The sequence below is a fragment of the Nuphar pumila genome, chromosome 9 (genome assembly GCF_984573655.1).
Source record: "Nuphar pumila chromosome 9, dmNupPumi1.hap1.1, whole genome shotgun sequence".
Classification (NCBI taxonomy): Eukaryota; Viridiplantae; Streptophyta; class Magnoliopsida; order Nymphaeales; family Nymphaeaceae; genus Nuphar; species Nuphar pumila.
Genome location: NC_143257.1, coordinates 36525662 through 36548699, shown reverse-complemented (window position 1 = coordinate 36548699; position 23038 = coordinate 36525662). Strand labels below are relative to the sequence as shown.

The 23038-nt window shown below is 36.1% G+C and overlaps 1 protein-coding gene across 2 annotated transcripts in view; it reads right to left on the bottom strand.

The window, feature by feature from the left end:
- Positions 1-5700: 5700 nt before the first annotated feature.
- Positions 5701-23038, bottom strand: part of LOC149828562 (uncharacterized) — a 40253-nt gene continuing 22915 nt past the window's right edge. Inside the window, exons 7-10 of one of the 2 annotated variants that reach the window (XM_090016882.1) lie at positions 7443-7551; positions 7308-7369; positions 6423-6479; positions 5701-5939 (exon numbers count right to left, since the gene is read on the bottom strand). In XM_090016882.1, coding sequence (XP_089873008.1) covers positions 6440-6479; positions 7308-7369; positions 7443-7551 — 211 coding nt within the window. In that variant the 3' untranslated portion in view covers positions 5701-5939; positions 6423-6439. Of the gene's footprint in view, positions 5940-6422; positions 6480-7303; positions 7370-7442; positions 7552-23038 lie in introns of those variants that run through there. The other variant, XM_090016883.1, reaches the window with a different exon arrangement.

The following is a 23038-nucleotide window of genomic DNA, read 5'->3' as shown; positions in this document are numbered from 1 at the left end:
CAAAATTACACTTTAACGTTCAATGTACTACAAAGCATTTATTTTGAGAAAAGACTCATTACAAATTAAATATCATTTTTACATTACAACAACGTATAGTGTACCTCAAATAATTAATTTATGAATGACGACTTTTTGAAAAAGCAATATAGTACACATATCATTTCACACAAAGTTGTTTTTGAAATGACCTGACACCTCATATCTTAAAAGGACAATTATTTCAAAAAGCAACGACTATTTTCTTAAGACTATATATATACAAACAAAATAGTATTTCACAAGACACATGTGAGCTTTCAAAGAGAAAAACTCTTATTCGATATTCTGAAAAAAGAGCTTAGAAAAAGAAAAAGAAATGAAAGAGAAAAAGACAAGAAAAGCTTTGTGACAAAAGAATCAACTGTGTGTGAAAAGAAAAGAACATTTTGTTCCTCTATGAGATTATTCTATCCATTTTTCAAAGAGAGAACATTCTCAGAATCTTCATACGTGCATTCATACTCTGCATATCATTCTGAAGGTTCTTTAGGAAAGTGTTGTAACTTTCTGTTATCCACTGTATCCCTTCTTTGTTGAGAGAAGTAGACCTCTATAAAAGAGGGTGTTTTCCTTCTCTGTTGAGAGAAGTAGACCTCTGGGAAAGAAGGTGTTTTCCTTCTTTGTTGAGAGAAGTAGACCTCTAAGGAAGAGGGTGTTGTATTATTTATCACGTAACACGGATTTTATAGTGAAAGGCTTAAGTGTTTTACTTGGGGACTAGATGTAGGTCAGTAACTCGACTGAACTAGTATAAATCATGTGTTTATTGTGTTGTGCCTCATTGTCTTTAATTTTTTCGATCTATATCAAATTTCACTATTCACCCCCCCCCCCCCCCCCTCTAGTGGAATTTCATATAAAACATGGGATTCAAAGTTATGACCAAAATAAGGAGACTTGTTTAATAAAAAACTTGTTTTTTAAGTAGGATTCATTTTATGTAAGATTTTGAAATTTATATACATTGAATTTTGTTTTTACTTAAAAATAAATTAAAGTTGGGGATAGCTTTTCAACGCACCAAAATACATCTCGATATGTCATCCAGTTAAGAATATATGACCATGATAAGTCAACTTGTTTTTAGAGTCGAGGTTTGTTTCTAACGACAAAATATTTTTGTTGTTAAAAATTCTATTGTTGTTATACCGAACCTAATTGTTATTATCACCTGATCACAGAGGTACACTTTTCGTTCTGCTTGTCATTAACATTTTAACCCAAAGTACACTTGTCATTAGAGAACAATCAACAAATGAATGGAAGAATCAGATGGTAGGGGGAGGGTTGCAAGAAACAACTTTTGGAGGAATCCACTTGTCATTATAATCAACCAATTGTCATTATCATGGTTTTGCAGCCAATTGGTCCATGAACATGGTAAACTAAGATAAAGCCTCATATCAACTTGCCATTCCTATCCTAGAAGTCATTCTATAAACTTAAATAATCTTAAATTTCTTGGTTTTTAAGCTAAGAAACTCCAACCATTAGGATTCAACCTTAAACAAGAACAAAGAAGAAGCCATGCGGACAATTTAACAAATCAGATGTTGATTGTTTTGCAGTAGCCAAATCTGGATAGTCAAATCCAAACCAATAAGATTATATCCAGAATCGAGTAGAAAATCTATAAATAGGGGCTCCCTTATTTCAACATTTAGAATTATAGTAATAGAGCTTTAGAACATTGAGAACCTAACCCAACCTGAGCGTCATCAATTTGTTGAACCCACTAGCCCATCTAGCCTAGTTCTAGGTCTAGTCCTAGGATCCAATTTGTTGGATCCAAACCACCCTAAGCATGTGCTTTGTAAAGGTGCTTCCAGTTGAGCGCTTATCAAAGAAAATTAGAGTGTGTTTATTTTTAATTTTCATATCCTTTTTTGTCTCATGTTTTCAAGTGTTGGTGGTGCCTTATACTATCAACCTCATTTTTTATAGGATTTTATGTTTGAAATATATGACCATTGCAAGCTAAAATCCGAAGTCAAAGATCCTAAAGTTTTTGGAGTGATTGACTCCTGTTCATCAGAGGAAGAAAAATGTGTGCCTTGAAGAGTGAACCCCATACTCTTTGTGTTTAAGATCAAACTCAGTTTTTTTTAAATTGAAACATGTTTTCAAATTTATTTTTATTTTTCTTTTAAAATTTGGGGATCCAAAGAATGACAATTCCAGTGAGTATAGTTTATGCTTTGTACATGCACCAAGCATGGATATGTGTATGGTATATTATTTCAGAGGTGTATTTTCATTATCAAATAGCAAAACCATTTTTCAAAATGTGGTAGATATATATAGGCCACAAAACTGATTTTAAAACACTTTGTAAACTACTTTGCAAACTCATGAAACTTTTTTCTCAAAAAGTCAGCATTTCTCATTTTGTTAAAATTTTAGAAAATACTTTTAAAATATCTTATTCACAATCCCATCAAAGGTCTAAAGGGCCAATAAATATCAATTTTTAATTGACCAATAAAATATTTCATACTTCAAATGGGCCGATAAAACAAGTGGTGGAGGGTTTCACCACACATTGGATATCCAATTGGGCCAAATATCTCAATCCCTCTCATAAACTCCAATGAGTCAGACGACTGGTGGGGGATTCCATCTTTCTCATTGGCTACGCCGAAGGGCCACTTCATTTTCCATGACTAAGTCGACTAGGCCGAAAAATCCTAATAATAAACCAAATGTGCCGAATAGCCTTATTCAAAAATATGTGTGTAACCCTGATAAGGTTGTCAGGCATCCACATACTATCCAGTCAGCAGTCCACTTACAATTATGTGAACAGACGTTTAAATCCAACACTTAAAATCAATAAGAATAATAGGTTTTCTTAATAGAGGACTTTAAAAGCATTTGAAATTGAACTTTCATTTGATTTTCAATGCCGATCTGATTTTCTAAATATTACGGTTTTGAATCAACTCAAAGATGACATACAACAAAAAGTAATACTTAAAACAATAATTAAATTCATAAATATATAGCTAATCACTTTTCAAGCAATTTAAGAAATCTGATGGTTTTTCAAAAAATGATTTAAGAAACTAGTTTAACTTGAAAGAGGTTATAAAACCTTGTAACTTTTGAAAAATCAATAACTTTAGAAAACACACAAAAGTTGTAATCAAGTATTTGGTTTATGAGATTTTATTTTCAAATTACGTAATTAAAAGAAAAAATTAACTTTTGAATATTTCAAACAAAAATCATAAACTACTTAATTCAATTGCTCACAATAACTAATTCAACAAAACTATAATCTCATTATCAAGAAACTAATTCAAAAAGTCAAAATTTAATTACAAATATATATATATATATATATATAACTAATTGTTTACTTAATTGACTTTAAAGGTAAAAGCTATAACTAACGATGCATAAAATTAACTTAAAGCAACCTAACCTAATTTTCAAAATTCTAATTAGTTACAAAATTAATTTAATAAAAAACTAATTATAAAATCATAATTAATCACTTACTTAAAAATCACGAGCTTCCCAAGTGATCCTAGCATCCTCATGCCTCTGCTCCTTAGCCCCATCCTTCACCCTTATTTTCTTCTTTTTCAGAACCCCCAGGGATATTTATATAAAGGCTATGGCATCAAAGGAGTACGTAGGCCAGTTTCTAAGGGAGATGAAATGACCATTTCACTCTTAATCTTCTTTTTTATTTACATGTAAGCCCCTGCCCTTTTTTATTTACATGTAATATTATTTAAGTCTCCACTTACTGGAGATATTACATGTAAATAAGCAAATACCTTTTATTTGAATCCATTAAAAATATTTAAAAATTCAAATTCCGAAAGAATAAAAAGTCAACTTCATTGTTCTAATACAAATTTTAGAATTTTGTAGTTGGGTCAAAAATTGTGCCTTTTAAAATCTTTAGTATTTCTTTGGTCTTATATTTTTAAAAATTCTATCTTTAGTATTTCTTTGGTCTTATATTTTTAAAAATTCTATCTTTACATATTACTTTGTGTTAAAAGTGCGGAGAAATTCTTTCATAATTCAGTCATTAAAAATATTTTCTTATTGTAGGCATACCTAGATTTGACTCGTATATAATTCGCTATATTTAGAATAAAAATAAGGCTTATAACTAAGAAAAATAAGGTGGTATGGTACATCCTGGGATCGTCTATATGTCATAATCTTGTGAGGGTGAGTCAAATTCCTTTAACTTGTCCATCGTTAAGATTGCAGGTTGCAACTCTCATGCATGAACCTGAAATTGTTAGTAAGAGCCAATGAGTCATACAACGCTAAATTTGTTAGCAGCCCTTGTACACACACCCTGTCACACTATGGGAGCTGGTCATGCCTGAAGTCACTACCTTAGCCACAAAAATGGAGATGTCGTATGTAGGGCTAGTGATCGGAGTGAAGTCATAACAAAGTAGTTCAACAATGGTTAACAAAAAAATGTTCTTGTTTTTTAACAGTCCATCCAATGGAAAGTGATTATGCATCACCTACGCTTACATCAGTTGGATAAATAATGGAGCACAACTTTGCTTTTTCACTTTTGATAAGAAATGCTGGAGGATTATGTTTCCCTTCCAAAACAAGTTACTACGATATCCTTCTATAGGTAGCCAATCCGGTACTTTGTATACAGTACATAACCTTCCCAGCCTTTATAAGATTATGAAAAAACACGCAAATAGCAAGATGGCTAAGTGTAAGCCCGATTGCTTTTGAGCCTTCGAAACCAAGGGAGGAGCTAGCATGTTGGGGAAAAATGAATTTCTAGGCCATTTTTTGGACAGGTCCTTTCTTGACTAGCTACTGTTTTTCATCCATCCACTCTCATTTGACACCTTCATTTGATGCACCAGCACAATCGGTCCCTCAGGCTGATAGTTCCCATATGGAGATATTCCTTGCGTGTAGGCTGTTAGTTACACCTTGTGAACAAGTTCATGAAGGAATTCACTAAAGTTGGACATGCTCCAAACTTGGTTACTATCCAAAGGATGCCCATACAGCTTAATTTTTATGTGCTGGGAAGCCTTATACAACAAGGGTCAATAAAAATGAACATGCATGTTGACTTGCATTCACATTTCATGACTCTGCGAGGGAATAAATTTATCAAAAATTGCCTTAGTCATTGCTTAAATGATCGAAGATGGAAAAATTGCCTTTAAAGTTCGGATCATAGGCAGAAATACTTGGAAGGAAATGTTGCAGCTAGCAAGAGCAAAAACAAACCCACCATGTCCCGTCTGAGCATGTACACATCACCATGTTGGGCATGTAATGGAACTGTCAAACAACCCACGTAATTTAGAGGGTGTTTAGAATATACTTTTTTACGCACAAAAAATATAAAAGAAAATGTTACGGTCAGCCATATCCAGCGAAAATGGTAGCGGAAAACCTGATAAACATGTTACTAGGGACGGGTTTGCATCAATTGGAATAACATTCAGGTCAGCAGTTTTGCCCATATGTAGATATCTGGGTTTGAGTTGGGTCGGGCACCCAAGACAAACCCAACCCATTGACAGCGCTAAGAAAATGCGACCTGATTCTGGATACTTGATAAAACAACTCATGGACTGCACATAAAATAATTAGGTCATGTGGTAATCAAAATGCCTGGAGAGTAATCAAACAATAGAAGGGTAATCGTGATGAACATTTATTGGATCAGTAGAATTTACAAACAGCTGTGTGCTTGATGCTTTGGTACTTCTCAGGACCAAACAAAAACAAAAGAAAAACAAAATCCTTACGCAGAGAATAGCATTGTTTAGTGAGACGATAAATGATTAGAATCCTGGAATACAACCATCACTTGGAAACTCTACAGGAAGAACCCGCAAGCGAAGTGATAGTTCCATGTTGTATCAAGAATCCTGCTACAAACAATTAGTTGTAGGATGAATTCATTGACACACACACACACATATATACAGGGAGAGAGTAATGGGTACATGCTAAATGAAATATGCTAAGTGAGTTTTTCAGGGTTTTTTTTTGTTTTTTTTTTAATTCTGACCGTGCAGATGTGATCTATGTACTTGATTTTATGGGGATCAGCTCTTGAAGTGTTTGATTCCGACACATGGGTGGGTTTTTATAACGTTCGAAAAATCAACGGTCTAAAATATTTGTAAATTTTTTAGGCTCCAAATATCATTTTTTTCATCGAAAACACATGATCCAGGTGTAGATTCCTCGTAAATCGACCATGCCCAACACATTTATGGGGTCACAACTGCGAAAAAAACATCAGAAGAGCAGAAAAATCCATTTAGCATGTTTCATTTAGCACGTACCCATTACTATATATATATATATATATATATATATATGAGAGAGAGAGAGAGCACAATTACCTCTTTCAGATTGATCATTAAACTTTTGAAATACCACCACCTGCCTCATTTTTTACTCTGCAAATAACATAAAAAATGAGATGGAAACTAGCATAATAGTACTGCCCACTTATTACTAGTATTTTTTGAACCTTTGTCAAACCAGATAAAAATAAAGAAGTGAACTACGAGTGTCCTTTAAATAGCAAGAGATGGGGTAAATAAAGTTGTTGCATAAAAAAAACATACAGCTACCAGTCCCCTAAGACAACATAACGTGGAGGGAACCTAGGCAACAAAGGTAACCGACGGCTTATCATTTTGGCCAAACCCAAAAAAAAAATCATAAACAGAGGTGTTTAAAACTTTTCTTGAAAATTATATATGATTATACAACTTGGGTTCCAACTGTAACTAAAGTATAAAGATATAAGAGTTTTCTAACCACAAGGGCCATTCAGCACTCAAAAGGCTTCATCAAATGACTGATGAATCCCAAAGTAGTGAAGTTGGGATGGATGGAATTAGAAAATTTTGGTCATCTTGTGAAGGATGGGATGTGCTCCAAGATTTTGAGAGCCTTCTAGCCAACCAACAACCAAGAGAGGTGAAATACTAACTCGGGATGGATTAACAAAGTGAAAAAAAAAAGAGTTAGTAATGAATGAATTAGCAATAAGGTATCCATATGGCACAACTATGAACTTCTAAGGATGAAAGAGCATAATGGGGCCAGGATTAGAAACGCTACATCAAATGAAGGCTCCTAAGGTAAGGTCGAATCTTTCCCTTGCTACTGACAAGAGAGAGAGAGAGATAGAAAGAAATTTAATGACATTGAACAAGCATTTCAGTTATAGGAACAATTATATCATATGAAATGACTGATCTGAATACAAAACTTACTTGTGATCAGATGGATTAGGCACCAATTCATAAACAACTTTTGCAACAGCATCTCTTTTCAACTGCATATTGGACAAGGAAAAAAATGAAGATAGAAACTTTGCTTGTACTAAGAATCTTCAAACCATGCAGCACCTGGGTGGCTTCACCTCGTAAACCAATATAAAATATTTGAGTTGTTTCACCTCCAAAGTTTTCAGGAAAATGTAAAGTGAGATTTCCCACACTTTGGAATCTAGAATACCTGAGCCATAATAAAAAAGTATGAGATGCATTGCTAGATTACATGACTCACAAGGGTCAGGTACATATTGTAAAGCATGATTCAAATAAAAATGAACGAAAAAATATGTAGTTAAAACTACCATGCCTAAAATGATTATAAACAGTTGTAGTAGCATCATTTGTCTATTATCAAGAAATAAATGAAAATTAGCATTCATGTGAACCCTCCTATGAGAGCTATTTGAAAAAGAGCACTCTAATCTCTTTCAGATCAATGAATGAGACCCATCTGCATTTTGTAGTCTATCAAAGAAACTACAGACAAACAAAATCATAGAATGCATCAACTTTTCCTACTTGGTACTTAACAAGCAGCCTCATCTCATTTTCTTCTATATGAAGGGACCATGTACTCTGGAGAGGTCAAGTCTTCTACCAAGATATGCAAGCTTATTATGACATATATGGGGTTGACCAGAGTTACGAGAAACGCCTAGGTAAGTGGGGAAGCACGCTTCGGATGCAGCGAGGGAATCGCCATTTTTTTGGGGAATCACACTTCCCCGGCGCTTCCTCCTCGCTTCCCCCATTTTTTCAATTTTTTATTTTTTTTCTCTTTTTTTGCTTCCCCATCGTTTCCCCCTCGCTTTCTAGGTTGCTTCCGAGACGATTCCTGATTCGCTCCTAAGTCGTCCCACGCTTCCCGCTTCCTAAAATTTTGAAAGTACCTCGCTTCCCGCTTCCGCTTCCCGTATCGCTTCCCGCTTCCTCAACTGGCAACCATGGGGTTGACACTTGTTATTGAGGAAACATACAAAACCTTGTAATACAACAATGCTAAAAGTTTTGATAATTAAGCTCTACTATATGATAAGATGGTCACTTCTAACAACAGATCACTAGTAGAATTTGTGCTGGTTAGATGAAACTGTGACAAGCTAGTGAAGTGTTATGTCCTATGTCACAGGGATTCGGCTAGCAGGGTGTCGCACCCGCGTCGACGCGGGTGCGGGTGCGGCACCGGGTGCGGTTAACCCGATCCTGGGTGCGTTGACCACACCCAGGATCATTTATGTCCTTTTTTTGGATTTTTTTTATTAAAAAAAAATTGCCCTATGAAATGGGCTGCGAAATTTTTTTTAAAAAAAAATCTGCTGTCAGCTCCTGACTTTTCAATGATGGTGGTAGCCTTGCTTGCGCTATCGTGCAGTTGTATATAAAAAAAAAATCTGCTGACAGCAGCTGTCAGCTCCTGACTTTTCAATGATGGTGGTAGCCTTGCTTGTGCTATCGTGCAGCTGTATATAAAAAAAAAAATCTGCTGACAGCAGCTGTCAGCTCCTGACTTTTCAATGATGGTGGTAGCCTTGCTTGTGCTATCGTGCAGTTATATATAAAAAAAAAATTTGCTGACAGCTGCTGTCAGCTCCTGCAATGATGGTGGTAGCCTTGCTTGTGCAATCGTGTAGATGTATATAAAATGAAATTTGAAAAAACTCGCCCCCCGACCCCTTTATATATATATATATATATATATATATATATATATATATATATATATATATATATATATATATATATATATATATATATATATATATTTACATTTTTGCCTCTGCCGCACCCCCGCACCCGGGTTTTTTGGAAGTGCCGAATCCCCGCACCCGCGCACGCACCCGCACCCGCACCCGCACCCATGTGACATAGGTTATGTCACAGACATATGCTTTCATGATTGACTAGTAAGACGGTTCATCCAAGTGATGGGTGCTAATAAGAAACTTTAAATATACAACTGTAAAAAATAAAATTTTAATATTGAAATATAATGATACTAGGCAAGAGAAAAAAATAATAAATATACACATTTATTATCAGATCATGATGCAGTTAAGGCACTTTGGGAGCCAGAGATGGGAGGAGAGAGGAAGATTTATTGAGGGTTTAATTAATACCACCTACCCTCACTGGTGTTCGGGAACCCCAATTCGGGAGATGAGAATGGTGACAGTGGAGAAGAGAGTGGAGATGGGTGATTTTTAACTACATCCTCACAAGGATGTAGTTGTCAATTCCAGCCTCATAATCCATTTTCTTCTCCTCTCCCATCACTCCTCTCATCTCTCCAATACCGGCTCCCAAACAGAGACTAACAGGTTCATCTATAAATCAAGCTGGATATGACTGGTCAGTTTTTGAATTGGGTCACAAAATTCATCCAACAATGCATACATAGAACCATGCATGCATGTGCACAGACATATAGCAGGGATAGTGGAGATGGTTTGGATCCCAAAATTAGATTCATTAAATACTGTTTAGTTGGATCAAAAAACCAAGTAAATTTAGATCCAAGGGCAGGCAGCTAACCAGATTCTGATATGGTTAATGTTCTGTGGATTTGATTTGAACCCTGATGAAATCAGATTTAGTTAATACCTATATACAAAATGAATCATGATCACATTTTCCAAGTCCAATGGTTGCAGATTAGGGGCCATGGCGAAAGAAGAGATTCCAATAACTATGACCATGAACATTGAAGGTCCTACATGTAACACATGTTGGTACTCTACCCTGTTGGCTGTTGACTGCAGAAGACCTACTACAGAGGTTGTGTATTCTTCTCCATCAAATTGAAGATGATAGGGGTGTTCGGATGGTCACATAAGGCTGCCGTGATGGTCATCCTGTCCGACTTCTATTTTGATGCATACTGACCATTTGATTGTTTGTTTAAATGAGTGAATGTCAAAGTTGGGTACTGGTTTGTTTTTTGGAAATTAAGTATTTGTTTGTCGTGTATGCTTCTTCATTGGTTATGGTGAACCCGATTACCTAGAAAATCAAAGTTTGACCTTCCAACACCTCAGGTTATGACACATCTTGCTTGATTATATTCAACACATGACTAAGTTTCGAAAGAATGGACTTAGTGGTATCGTAGACACCAAAATTTTATAATGCACAATTACTAATATCTTTTGAAGACAAGTGTTTACACGTACCCAACAAGAATTGGACACCACTCACACTTGGACGGCAAAATGGACTGCCATTCATTACTGGACGACGGAACGTAATGTCGTCCACTACTGGACGACAGAACGTAATGTTGTTTGCTACAGGACGGTAGAGCAAAGTGTTGTCCGCTATAGGATGGCAAAGCAGAACGTTGTCTGCTGCACCGAACGCGTGGATAAGTCGTTGCTTATCCCTATCTCATCCAATCACTTTGTACATCTTCTATGGCGGGAGGACTCATGATCGAATATTCCTTCCGAGGGAAAACTCTCCTAAAACTCTATAAATAGGGGTTCACCCCTATACCTTGAACATCCGGAAATAATCTAGAAATTATTAACAAATCTAGAGACTAGATACCTATGTGATGGCCCTGCAAGAACACGTCTACCCAATCATTGCCGGTATGTTGATCTGACATCATTGGAGAGCACTTGTATATACGTGGAGCGCTAACAGACAAAAAGAAGCTTAAACGATAAAACAGATCTTCTAGTCTAAAAAAGATATTGCAGCACGATTCGAGCTACGGAGATTAAGAAACTTCCCTGACTTTACCTTCCTGTCAGGCGAAAGACGGTCGGAGCTCGTAAACGGCGTACCTATGGAGAAGAAGGTGAACCCTTCTTCTCTCTCTCTCTTTTCCTCCCTTTCTTTCTTTCTTTCCCTTTCTTTCTTTTTTTTTTGGTTTATATAATAGACTCTATAGGGGGTGATGCCCCCGCCCCCCTTTTCCTGCCCTTTCTATTGTGTGTTGTAGATGGGACTTCCCATGTGGGAGTCCATCTCTAACACACTTTCTTATTACTAAAAATTCCTTATTGATTTTTTTTTCAAACCTTTCCTTTTCCCTTTTTTTTTTGCTTCTTTTATTCTTGTCTTTTGGCAAAGTGTGACTCTTCTAGAGACCCACTATTTAGCAACTTTTGAAATTCGGAATTAATTATTATCTAATAATAATTTAATTAATTATTAAATACTTACTAATAAATAAATAAATATCCAGAGGGTACCTTATCCTTCTGAGAGTCTTTTTAACTTTAAAATTCTTTAATTTAACCTTTTATTTTAAATTTAAAGTTGTGTTTTAGTTAGATCTAGATTTTGGATTTGGATCTGGATCTAAGATCCAAATCCATATCTAAAATCTATTTGGATCCTAAGCTGGATCAATTCCTAATTAATATGGGTCTTGGACTGAGTCCAGATCCATATTAATTCGGATCATATGGATTGAATCCAGTCAGATCCAAATCCGAACCCGACCCGTTGAGGCAGGCCTTTTTTGAAAAATTGCTATTTACAGGTCAACCGTAGCCCAAATTCAGAAAAATAAAATATCATTGAGCTCAGAATTCCAAAGCGCATCTAACGATATATCATTTGAATTTCGCCTCCGAAATTTGCCTGAATTTAACCTTATTTTTGCTCGAATTTCGCTTGAATTTAAATGTTGAAAATAAAACTTTTTATTACATTTTAATTGGCTCGTTTAGGTCTTGTTGATGAGACCTGGGTCAAGCTCAGACTCAAATATCACATTCCTAATATCGAAAGTTTGTCGATTTTTCTTCAACACTTAGACAATTTTTCAAGAGCCTCTAAATTTGACTAAGTATAAAATACATGATATCACATTACCTGTGACAGTCATCTTACTCGCATCTCATGGTGACTGTTACAAAGTTGCTCTTATACCATTTGTAATGCCTCCAAAATTTTAACCTTAATTATTATTCAAATATTGAAATTTTCAGACCAATTTTTTTTTTTTATAAGTATAAGTAAATCAGATCTTATAATGTGGAAACAATTTTAAAAAACGGTTAAGACTTTGGGTGGGGTTACACTAAAGATAACAATCAAATCAAAATGTACGGGATATACACATTTCAAACCATGTACAATATATAAGACTGAAATATAAAGAGTTTTAATTTTATTTAAAATCAGAGGAGGGTTGCGGTAGGCCAGTGACAGCCAGCATAAAAACTTAGTCACAACCTATGAATATGAACCAATATGAGAATTTTGTTGGGGCGTTCTTTACTGAGCGACGCGACTCTTTAGGCCCAGAGGCAGTGATAAATGGGCAAGGGTTGTTGGGTCCTCGCCCAGAAGTGACACGTTACACCGGCGCCCGGGTGTGGTGTCAAATAGGCAAGGGTTCCCTCACTTTGTTGGACGGGTGGGGGTAAAGAAGATGGTTCAAAACCATAAAATTAGGTTAGTCACTTGGAACATAGGGTCTTTAACTAGTAAGTTGGTAGAGTTACTAGATGTTATGTGTAGGAGAAAGATGGATATTTTAAGTCTACAAGAGACCAAATGGGTAGGTGAGAAAGCAAAAGTGATAGAACCTTGGGGATATAAGCTTTGGTATACAGGAATAAATAGGAATAGAAATAGAGTAGGGATTGTTATTAGTCGTGAGTTTATAGATAATGTAGTTGAGGTCCGTAGGAAGGGTGATAGGATTTTACTTATTAAATTAGTATTAGGTACGGATATTATTAATATTATTAGTGTTTATGCACCTCAAGTAGGTTTAGATAATTCCATTAAGCGTCAATTTTGAGAAGATTTAGATGGAGTAGTACAAGGGATATCTTATGGAGAAAAGTTTTTCATCGGCGATAACCTTAATGGACATGTAGGCATTAGTAGGGATGGATTTGAGAGTATCCATGGAGGCTAATGGTATAAAAGAAAGAAACAAAAGTGGAGAAAGGATTTTAGATTTTGGTTTGTCCTATGATATGATCTTAGCTACCACTTGGTTTAGGAAGAGGGAGTCTCACCTAGTAACATTTAAAAATGGGGTTAATACGAGTCAGATAGATTGTTTCCTACTTAGAAAGAGAGATAGGGGTTGTTGCATCGATTGTAAAGTTATATCGGGAGAAAATGTAGCTACACAACATAGAGTCTTAATTTTAGATCTTAGAATTAGAAAATGCCGCAAAAGGGATAGACATATGATAGATCCTAGAATTAAGTGGTGGGCAGTGAAAGGAGCTAAATAAGGAATGTTTGTAGAGTAGGTAGTTAAGGAAGTTGATTGGTGTCTCGAGGAGGATTCAGAATCAATATGGAATAAGATAGCGGGTAGCATGAGAAAGGTGGCTAAGGAGGTATTGGGTGAGTCTAAAGGCGGTGCACCGCTAGGTAAGGATACATCATGGTGGAACGAGGATATCAAATTAGCTATTAAGGTTAAAAGAGAATGTTATAGAAATCTAAGTAAGAGTCGTGATAATGAGAATTTGGAGAAGTATATGATAGCAAAGAAGGAAGCTAAAAAAGTAGTTTGAAATGCGAGGGATAAGGTATATAAGAAGGTTTATAACAAGTTGGATACCAAAGAGGGCGAGAAGGATATTTATAGGCCTGCAAAGATGAGAGATAGAAAATCGAGGGATCTGGGTATGGTTAGATGTATCAAAGATGAAACGCAAAGGGTTTTAGTCAAAGATGAGGAGATTAAGGAGAGATGGAAAAATTATTTTGATAATCTATTTAATGAAAGTCATGCTCAGGATCTTGGAGACTTCTCCATTCCTTTTCATGAGATGAATCGTGACTTCATGCGCAAGATTCAAAAGAAAGAAATTGCAGAGGCTTTGAAGAAAATGAAATCAAGAAGGGCAGTTGGCCCAGATGGTATACCTATCGAAGCTTGAAAATGCTTGGGTGAGAAAGGTTTAGAACGGTTGACAAATCTTTTTAACAAGATTTGACGAACAAATAAGATGCCTAATGAGTGGAGGAAGAGTACTTTGGTGCCTCTATATAAGAATAAGGGTGATATACAAGATTGCACAAACTATTGTGGTATAAAATTCATGAGTCATACTATGAAATTTTGGGAGAGGGTGATTGAGTATAGGTTGAAGAAGGTTGTCATGATATCGGAGAATCAATTTGGTTTTATGCCAGGAAGATCAACTATGGAAGCTATACATCTTCTTAGACAACTTATTGAGAGATATAGAGAGAGGAACAAAGATTTGCATATGATTTTTATTGATTTGGAGAAGGCATACAATAGAGTACCTAGGGATGTTCTCTGGTGGACAATGATGAAGAAAAGTGTTTCTCTCAAGTACATTAGTATAATTAAAGATATGTACGAAGGAGTAGTAACCAATGTCCGCACTTGTGGAGGGGTGACAACCAATTTTCCTATAACGGTTGGGTTACATCAAGGATCTGCATTAAACCCTTTCCTATTTGCTATAGTGATGGATGAGCTTACGAGATCAATTCAAGAAAATGTGTCGTGGTGTATGTTGTTTGCTGATGATATTGTTTTGATTGATGAGTCTAGAGCTGGGGTTAATGCTAAGTTAGAATTATGACAGACATTAGAAGTAAGAGGTTGTAAGTTGAGTAAGAGTAAGACAGAATATATGGAATGTCGGTTTAGTAAGCAACGAAGTAGTTATGGGAGTGTAGTGAAGCTTGGTGAGTAAGAAATACCGGTGGATGACTGTTTCAAATATTTGGGATCTATCATTCAAAAGTATAGAGAAATTGATGGAGATGTAAATCATAGGATAAAGGTTGGGTGGATGAAATGGAAAAGTGCAACTAGAGTGTTGTGCGATCGTAGAATGCTATTGCAGTTGAAGGGAAAATTTTATAGGACGACAATTAGGTCCGCTTTACTATATGGTACGGAATGTTGGGCTGCCAAGAGACATCATATTCAAAAAATGAGTGTAGCTGAGATGTGTATGCTTAGATGGATGTGTGAAAATACAATAAAAGATAAGATTCGAAACGAGGAGAGACGTAAGAAGGTAGGCGTTGCATCCATTGAAAATAAGATGAGAGAGAATCGTTTACGGTGGTTTGGACATATTCGGCGAAGGCCTAATGATGCTCTAGTTAGAAGGATGGAGAAATGAAAAAATATATTAGTTAAAAGAGGTCGGGTAGGCCTAAGAAGACTTGGATGGAGATGATAGGAAAGGATATGAATGCTTTGAACCTCACCGAGGACATGGCATTGGATAGAAATGATGAGGAGAAGGATTCATGTGGAAGACACAGAATGCTTTTCTTTTTTGGTTCATATCGCCGACCCTAATTGTTTTGGGATGAAGGCGTAGTTGTTGTTATTGTTGTTGTTAATTTTATTTCAAATCAGAGTATAAAAACAATAGTTCAATCTCTACGTGATCAAGTACTTAAAACAAAAAAATCATGTCTACCAAGATCGTAAGGTAAGAGTAGACTATCGAGGATGCAGCTTGACCAGTCCTTTGCTTCAACTACCCATCATAGTTTACCTGCATTACCTGTCCCCCATAAAATAGGGTCAGACTCGCTAAAGTCTAGTAAAGCAACTCAAACTCAAACTTAAAGAAAATATATCAAGCATTCAAAGGTAAAGACATGATAGATTATTCATTAATCATCAAGTAATAGACAAGAGAACAACATCGCATAAGTTATTCAAGTCATTGCATCATTTTCATATGCATTCATAATTCTTATAAACAATAAGTCAAATCATATTTGACCATCCAGCGTGAAACACACGCACATACTTTCTAAGTAATTTAGTAAGATATTCATAATATACATCAATCATGATACATAGGTGTGATATATTCACTCAGACAAACATAATGCAATCATTTGCAATGAAACTATGTAGGCGTGAAGTGTCATTTACCTAATAAGTCGACCTAGTCATTTGTAGGTGTGATGTGTCATTCACCTATACGCTAACATTAGCATCACAATCATAACCTCATATCAAGATCTAAAATCAAGAAGGATCTGATTCTCAGATATGACTTCAATATATAATCATGCTAAAATAGAAAAGCAAAATCTATAGATTCATAAGTGGTTATCTCAATCAACTCATAAGATCATCACCATTCATCACAACATTTCATTAAATCATATGAGTATTTACAAGATCTATGTTGAATCACCTGGTCTGAGATATGTACAACCTCACAAAAAGTTACCACCCTAGACGAACGGCCAACCTAGTCTTGGACAATGCACTTCCTCACAGGAATATACCGTCTTCGCAGGCTATCCGTTCTTCGACAATGCACTTCCTCACAGAGACTTACCGCTCTAAAAGGATTACCTGATCTGGTCGTACACACCCTCATAGAGAATCCTTTGAGAACAGTTCCTCAATGGGTCTCATATCCAATGAAAACTATTGTGATACATGCATCAATACAATTAACTACTCTCAAGGTCGATAGCCACAAACACAGGCACAAGCATGTATAAAATCAATATGCATCATATCATACATCACTTCATATGGTACTTAAATCATAAAATCACATTCTTAACCAAATAAGGTTCCATGAACCATAGTTCACTATTGAACTTAAACATTTATCGCATGCATTCAGAATTTCACATCGCGTAGCATTTAAATCATAGCATATAGAAGAATATTATCCTATGTATCGTATCATCGCCATAAGGAACATTACATTTCATAAATTGAACCTCAAAGCATCCGTAAACAAACATGAGTTCAATGCATGAATATGTGAACATGCATATTTCATAATACGAAGCAATTAAACATCAACACACATAACTCCTACGTAGTTCGAGATTTGCACACAAGATTAAAGTCATATGCATTTTTTATCACATGAATCAAAATATCACCTTAGATATAATTGCGTAAGGGTAGGTCAAAATCTCATTGACCACCACCGTACATCATGCACACATGTTCCTCCAGCAAACAAGACAATATATGTTCAAAACAATCTATAACATGTGCATGCATTCTTCCATACAAGAATAAACGAGTCCAACATATGACAAGACAATATATAACATTCATAGTATGCATCGAACACGACTTACATGTATTCATAGTAGTTATATGTGTACCATGTATCAAATTCATATAATCACACAAAACAACATAGTATGCGCAAACCAAAGTACGATGACACACATTACGTATATATTATATATTCATAAGTGCACGGGAAGTCAAACCCACACACAAGTGTACCATCAGCAAACACACTCCATATTCCACTAACTACAATTATGGCAAGCATGATCTCCGAACTACAATCACAAGAGTCCTAGATATCCACAGCTAAGTGAAGTGTGTGAGCATGAAGGTGTTGCATACAATAAAATAAATTATTGTAAGATGCATTTGCACTACGTACATACCACGGGCATTTACCCGATTTGCATTTCGCATTGCATTGCGTTCAATGTTCACTGGCTTATAGCCATTTTGATACTTAGCATAAGTATCACATTTTTTGTATATCCTGCGCTCAAATGAGTTAAACATATAGGGCAACTTAGGCATACATAACAACCCTAGATATCCACAACTAAGTACGGTATATGTGTATAACTTGCATTTGCAATTCATTTAAATATTCATCGTAACAACATCATGCTTACATAATTAGTGCCTAAACATGCTCTCTACAAGTTCTGTTAAGGTATCTTACCTTAATAATGTGAAGAACAATTAATAGAAACCCAAAAGATCGAGGGGTTTTGAAGTCCGCAAAGACCGCTTACCCAAGCAATACAACAAACTCTTTGTGTGTGATCGCAAATGCCAAAAACTCCAAAATGTCAATTATACCAAGATTAACCAAAAATGGCAAATTACCCTATAAACCATTACCAAGAGCCACATAACACACAAATACACTTCAATAATTTACAAACTCCATCAAAAATATATTTAAATATAATATATATAATGATTTGAAACGAGGAGATACGTAAGAAAGTAGGCGTTGCATCCATTGAAAATAAGATGAGAGAGAATCGTTTACAGTGGTTTGGACATGTTCGGCGAAGGCCTAATGATGCTCCAGTTAGAAGGATGGAGAAATGGGAAAATATATTAGTTAAAAGAGGTCGGAGTAGGCCTAAGAAGACTTGGATGGAGATGATAGGAAAGGATATGAATGTTTTGAACCTCACCGAGGACATGGCATTGGATGGAAATGATTAGAGGAGAAGGATTCATGTAGAAGACCCAGAATGATTTTCTTTTTTTGGTTCATATTGCATAGTTGTTGTTGTTGCTTATATAATGATTATTAGCCCAAAATAGTTCTATAAATACAAATTATGTCTTGATTGGCCAGAAATGAACAAATGAATATGTAATATATCAATAAATGAAATTCAAAAGCTAGAAACACATTTCTAATTTGGAGATAAAAAATGAGTTATTTATTTATTAATAATCCTTAAAAATTATGGGTTTTACAAGCAAATATTTGATTAGCAACTAACTTTGAGCAAGTTGAACTTAATAGCCAAATTAATAGGTTCATGAGTGTATAAAACCTTTAGCTGCATACATGTCTTAGAATCCTTAGTGAAAGAACTGCTTGATGCCAAATTGATAAATCCATGGCTGGAAATTACTTTTTTTCCCAAAAGAAGTTTAGGTTTAACCCTTGACCTGAATGGGGCGGCAAGAAAATACTTTTTTTTCCCTAAAGAGAAGGTGTTTGCAAAACAGAACTTTCGAAGAGAAATTAAGTTTTCGTCAAAACTTCATAATCTTAGGCTTCTCTTATGTAAAGGCGATCAAAAACGAGTCAGAAAATATATCATAGAGGAGCGAGTTCATCACACTCTTCTTGGAAAAGGATCCTCTATGATGGGGAAGCCAAAATGAAAAAATGGGGGGGCTACAAAAGAAAACGAGCTTCCATCGAAGCTCTTCCTGCAAGAAAGGGTTTCTTTGTATACAGTAAGAAATTGTTGTTTTGCAAACAGTTCACAAAGAAACGAGTCCCTTCAAACTCTCCCTGGAGAACAGGATTCTTGCGAACGAAAGAAAGAAATGGGTTGCTTGAGATGAACGAACTCCCTCGAACTCTCCTTGTCAGAAAGGGTCCTCTGAAGCGAAATTGGTTGATTGAGATATTGGGCCAACTTGAAAATGGTTTCAACTCGAAAGGTTGAAAGATCATCATTGGCAGGATCGTAACCTGGAGGTTGGAAGGAAATGATTGAAATTGAGAATTTGCAACACGCAGATTGAGAAAATGATATATTTTGAGAAATTGCAACCCGAAGGTTAGGAAATGCTAGAATTTGAGAAACTGCAACCCGAAGGTTAGGAAATGATAGAATTGAGAAATTGCAAACCGAAGGTTGGAAAAATGATAGAAAATGATAGAATTGATGTCCCGAAGGTCTGATTGTGAAGCATGAAATGGAATTTGGGAGATCGACCAACTCGAAGGCTGGATTTTTTAAAAAAAGTGTTTCATCTGATGATCGAATCCTCAAAATTTGCCAGTGTGGGGACTGGGTTTTTAGAAAAATGGGGTTTGATCTAAGATCGGAAATTTTGAAAATGACCAATGTTGGGACTGGGTTTAGAAAATGATTCAATCCATGATCGAAAATTTTGAAAATGACCAGTTCAAGGACTAGGTTTCGAAATTGGTTCGATCTAGGATCGAATACTTTGAAAATGGCTCGATCTGGGATCAAAATTTTTGAAAATAACCAGTACGAGGACTAGGTCTTGAAAATGGTTTGATCTTAAGACCGAAAATTTTTTAAAGTGACCAGTACGAGGACTAGGTCTTTGAAAATGGTTCGATCTAAGATCGAAAATTTTAAAAATGACCAGTACGAGGACTATGTCTTGAAAAATGGTTTGATCTAAGATCAAAAATTGTAAAAATGACCAGTTCGAGGACTAGGTCTTGAAAATGGTTTGATCTTAAGACCGAAATTTTTTTAAAGTGACCAGTACAAGGACTAGGTCTTTGGAAATGGTTCGATCTAAGATCGGAAATTTTAAAAACAACCAGTACGAGGACTAGGTCTTGAAAAATGGTTCGATCTAAGTTCAAAATTTTTAAAAATGACCAGTTTGAGGACTAAGTCTTGAAAATGGTCCGATCTTAAGATCAAAGATTTTAAAAATAACCAGTGCGATGGTTGGTCTTTAGAAGAGGATTCAATCTGAGATCGAAAACTTTAAGGAAAATTGGTATTATAAACTGAATTTAGAGATTACGAATCTTATGAGGATTCTTGGTGATGGGACATTTACTGAGATTCTTGACCCAAGATAGTTTATGATTCGAGCAAAGTAGTATTGTTCATGGTGATATGGTCTCAGGATTACTCCTTATCCTGAAGGGGTAGAAGAAACTAATCAAGAGATGAAGAAAATTAATGGTGAAAAGCCCTCTCAATCCCGTATCACCACAGGATATTATGGGCGAAAGCAATGTTTCAGGATTCTCCCTTATCCTGAATGGGGTAGAAGAGGAAATTGATGAAGAATTTCATGCATATAGAAATTTTGAAGAAAGAAATGAACTTCCATGAAAGATGCCCCAGTATAGAAGAGAAGAAGGTTGAAAATAAAAGAGCATTGTTTATTGAAGAACACTCTTTGAAGGATATAAAGAATAGAATGAACATCTTAGGTGTAAAATTTCTTTAAATGTAAGGCATTGATAGGATCTGACAACTCCACTCCATCTGCGTTTATCAGACGATATGAATTGCGGGGTAACGCTTCCTTAACCACGTAAGGGTCTTCCCAATTTGGCGACCAGTTGTCGCGCAGACGGTGCTTGAGATGAGCCGTCGACCTGAGGATCAGATCATTAACTCGAAATCTTCTCTCGATTACAGATTTAGCATAATGTCGGGCTATTCTCTGACGATAAGATTGAGCATGTTCAGCTGCCTTGAGCCTTCTTTCATCTAGCAGAGTATCAACCTCTGTTGCTGATACTGATCAAGCGACAATTCCAAGAGCGGCGCAAATTTGAGAGCAGGCTTCTGAACGTGGAGAGGCAACACTACATCAGTCCCATAAACAAGTTTTGAAGAAGTAGCCTTGGTTGGAGTCTGAATGGTGGTTCGGTATGCCCAAAGTGCATCGTGCCAATCACGACCTGTTTCTACGGTTCTTTCCAAAATGCAGATCAAGATTTTATTAGTGGCATCTGCCTGACCATTCCCTTGAGGATAATAGGGAGCTGAAAAATGATGATGAATTCTGAACTTTGGACAGAAAATCTTCATCATCTCATTCTTGAAGTGGCTACCATTGTCTGAAACAATGTCATGCGGTATGCCGAAACGATAAAGAATGTTTTTGTGAATGAAAGAGACTACATGGCACCCTTCCATTGTACGCAAGGTAACAGCTTCAACCCATTTGGTAAAATACTCTATTACGGCAAGAAAATATTTATGACCATTGGCAGAAGGAGTGATCGGGCCACGACATCAAAAGCCCACATAGAAAATGGCCATGGAGAAACAACAGACTGCAAATATGTGGCTGGCGCATGAATGGAAGGTGCGTGCATCTGACATTTGACGCACTTCTTCACAAAGTGATAGCAGTCTTGTTGCATGGTCTTCCAGTAATACCGTGCTCGAATGATCTGCTTGACGAGAGTTTGGTAACCAACGTGACCACCGCAAATACCTTTATGTGCCTCTTGGACAACTTCCATAGCTTCAACTTTGTCTAAGCATCTGGCATACTCAGAGTTGAATCCACGACGGTAAAGGACATTGGCGAGTATGAAATATCGGGCAGACATGCGTTGGATTGCTTGTTTCTCCCTTTTTGGCATCTCTGGTGGAAAATCACCAATCTCAATGAAATCTTTGATGTCTTGATACCAAGGTTTCTTCCTTTACTCGGCCTGATTTATCTGAATGACTGAAATGAAGGCAGGTTGATCAAGTCTGTCGACCTCAAACGAATGACAGGATTCACCTCCTTTGAAAGACATGATAGAGCCCAGACTGGCCAAGTCGTCGGCTATTTGGTTGTATTCCCTTTTGATATGAATGAGTTGAAATTCTTCAAAGTTATTAATAAGGGCTGAAGCAATTTTTTGATAGAGAATTAATTTCTGATCCTTTACTCGCATCTCAGCCTTGACATGACTGACAACGAGTCGTCAAAAGCATGCACTCTTTTGACATTGAAATTTTGCAAAATTCTTAGGCCTTGTATTAGAGCTTCATACTCGGCCATGTTATGAGTACATTGAAAGTTGAGCTTGAGAGAGTAAGGGATCATTTCCTTCTCAGGAGTGACCAGTAAGATTTTGATCCCTATGCCATCCATGTTTTTAGAGCCATCAAAAAATAAATTTTAAACTGAAAATTGTTGGATATTGTAGATGCGCTCATCAGGAAAATCATCTTCTGCTTTAATCTCTTCTGTCAGGGGGAAATCTGCCAACTGATATGCGATGGTCTGGCCTTTGATCGACTTCTGTGAAACAGACTCTAAATCGTATTACATTAGAAGAACTTGTCACTTAGTAATTCGCCCATTAAGAAATGGTTTTTCAAGAATGTACTTGAGGGGATTGAGCTTAGATAGAAGCTTGACTTCAGATGCCAATAGGTAGTGTCTTAATTTTTAGCACATTCATACTAGAGTCAGACATGTCTTCTCCATCTGAGAG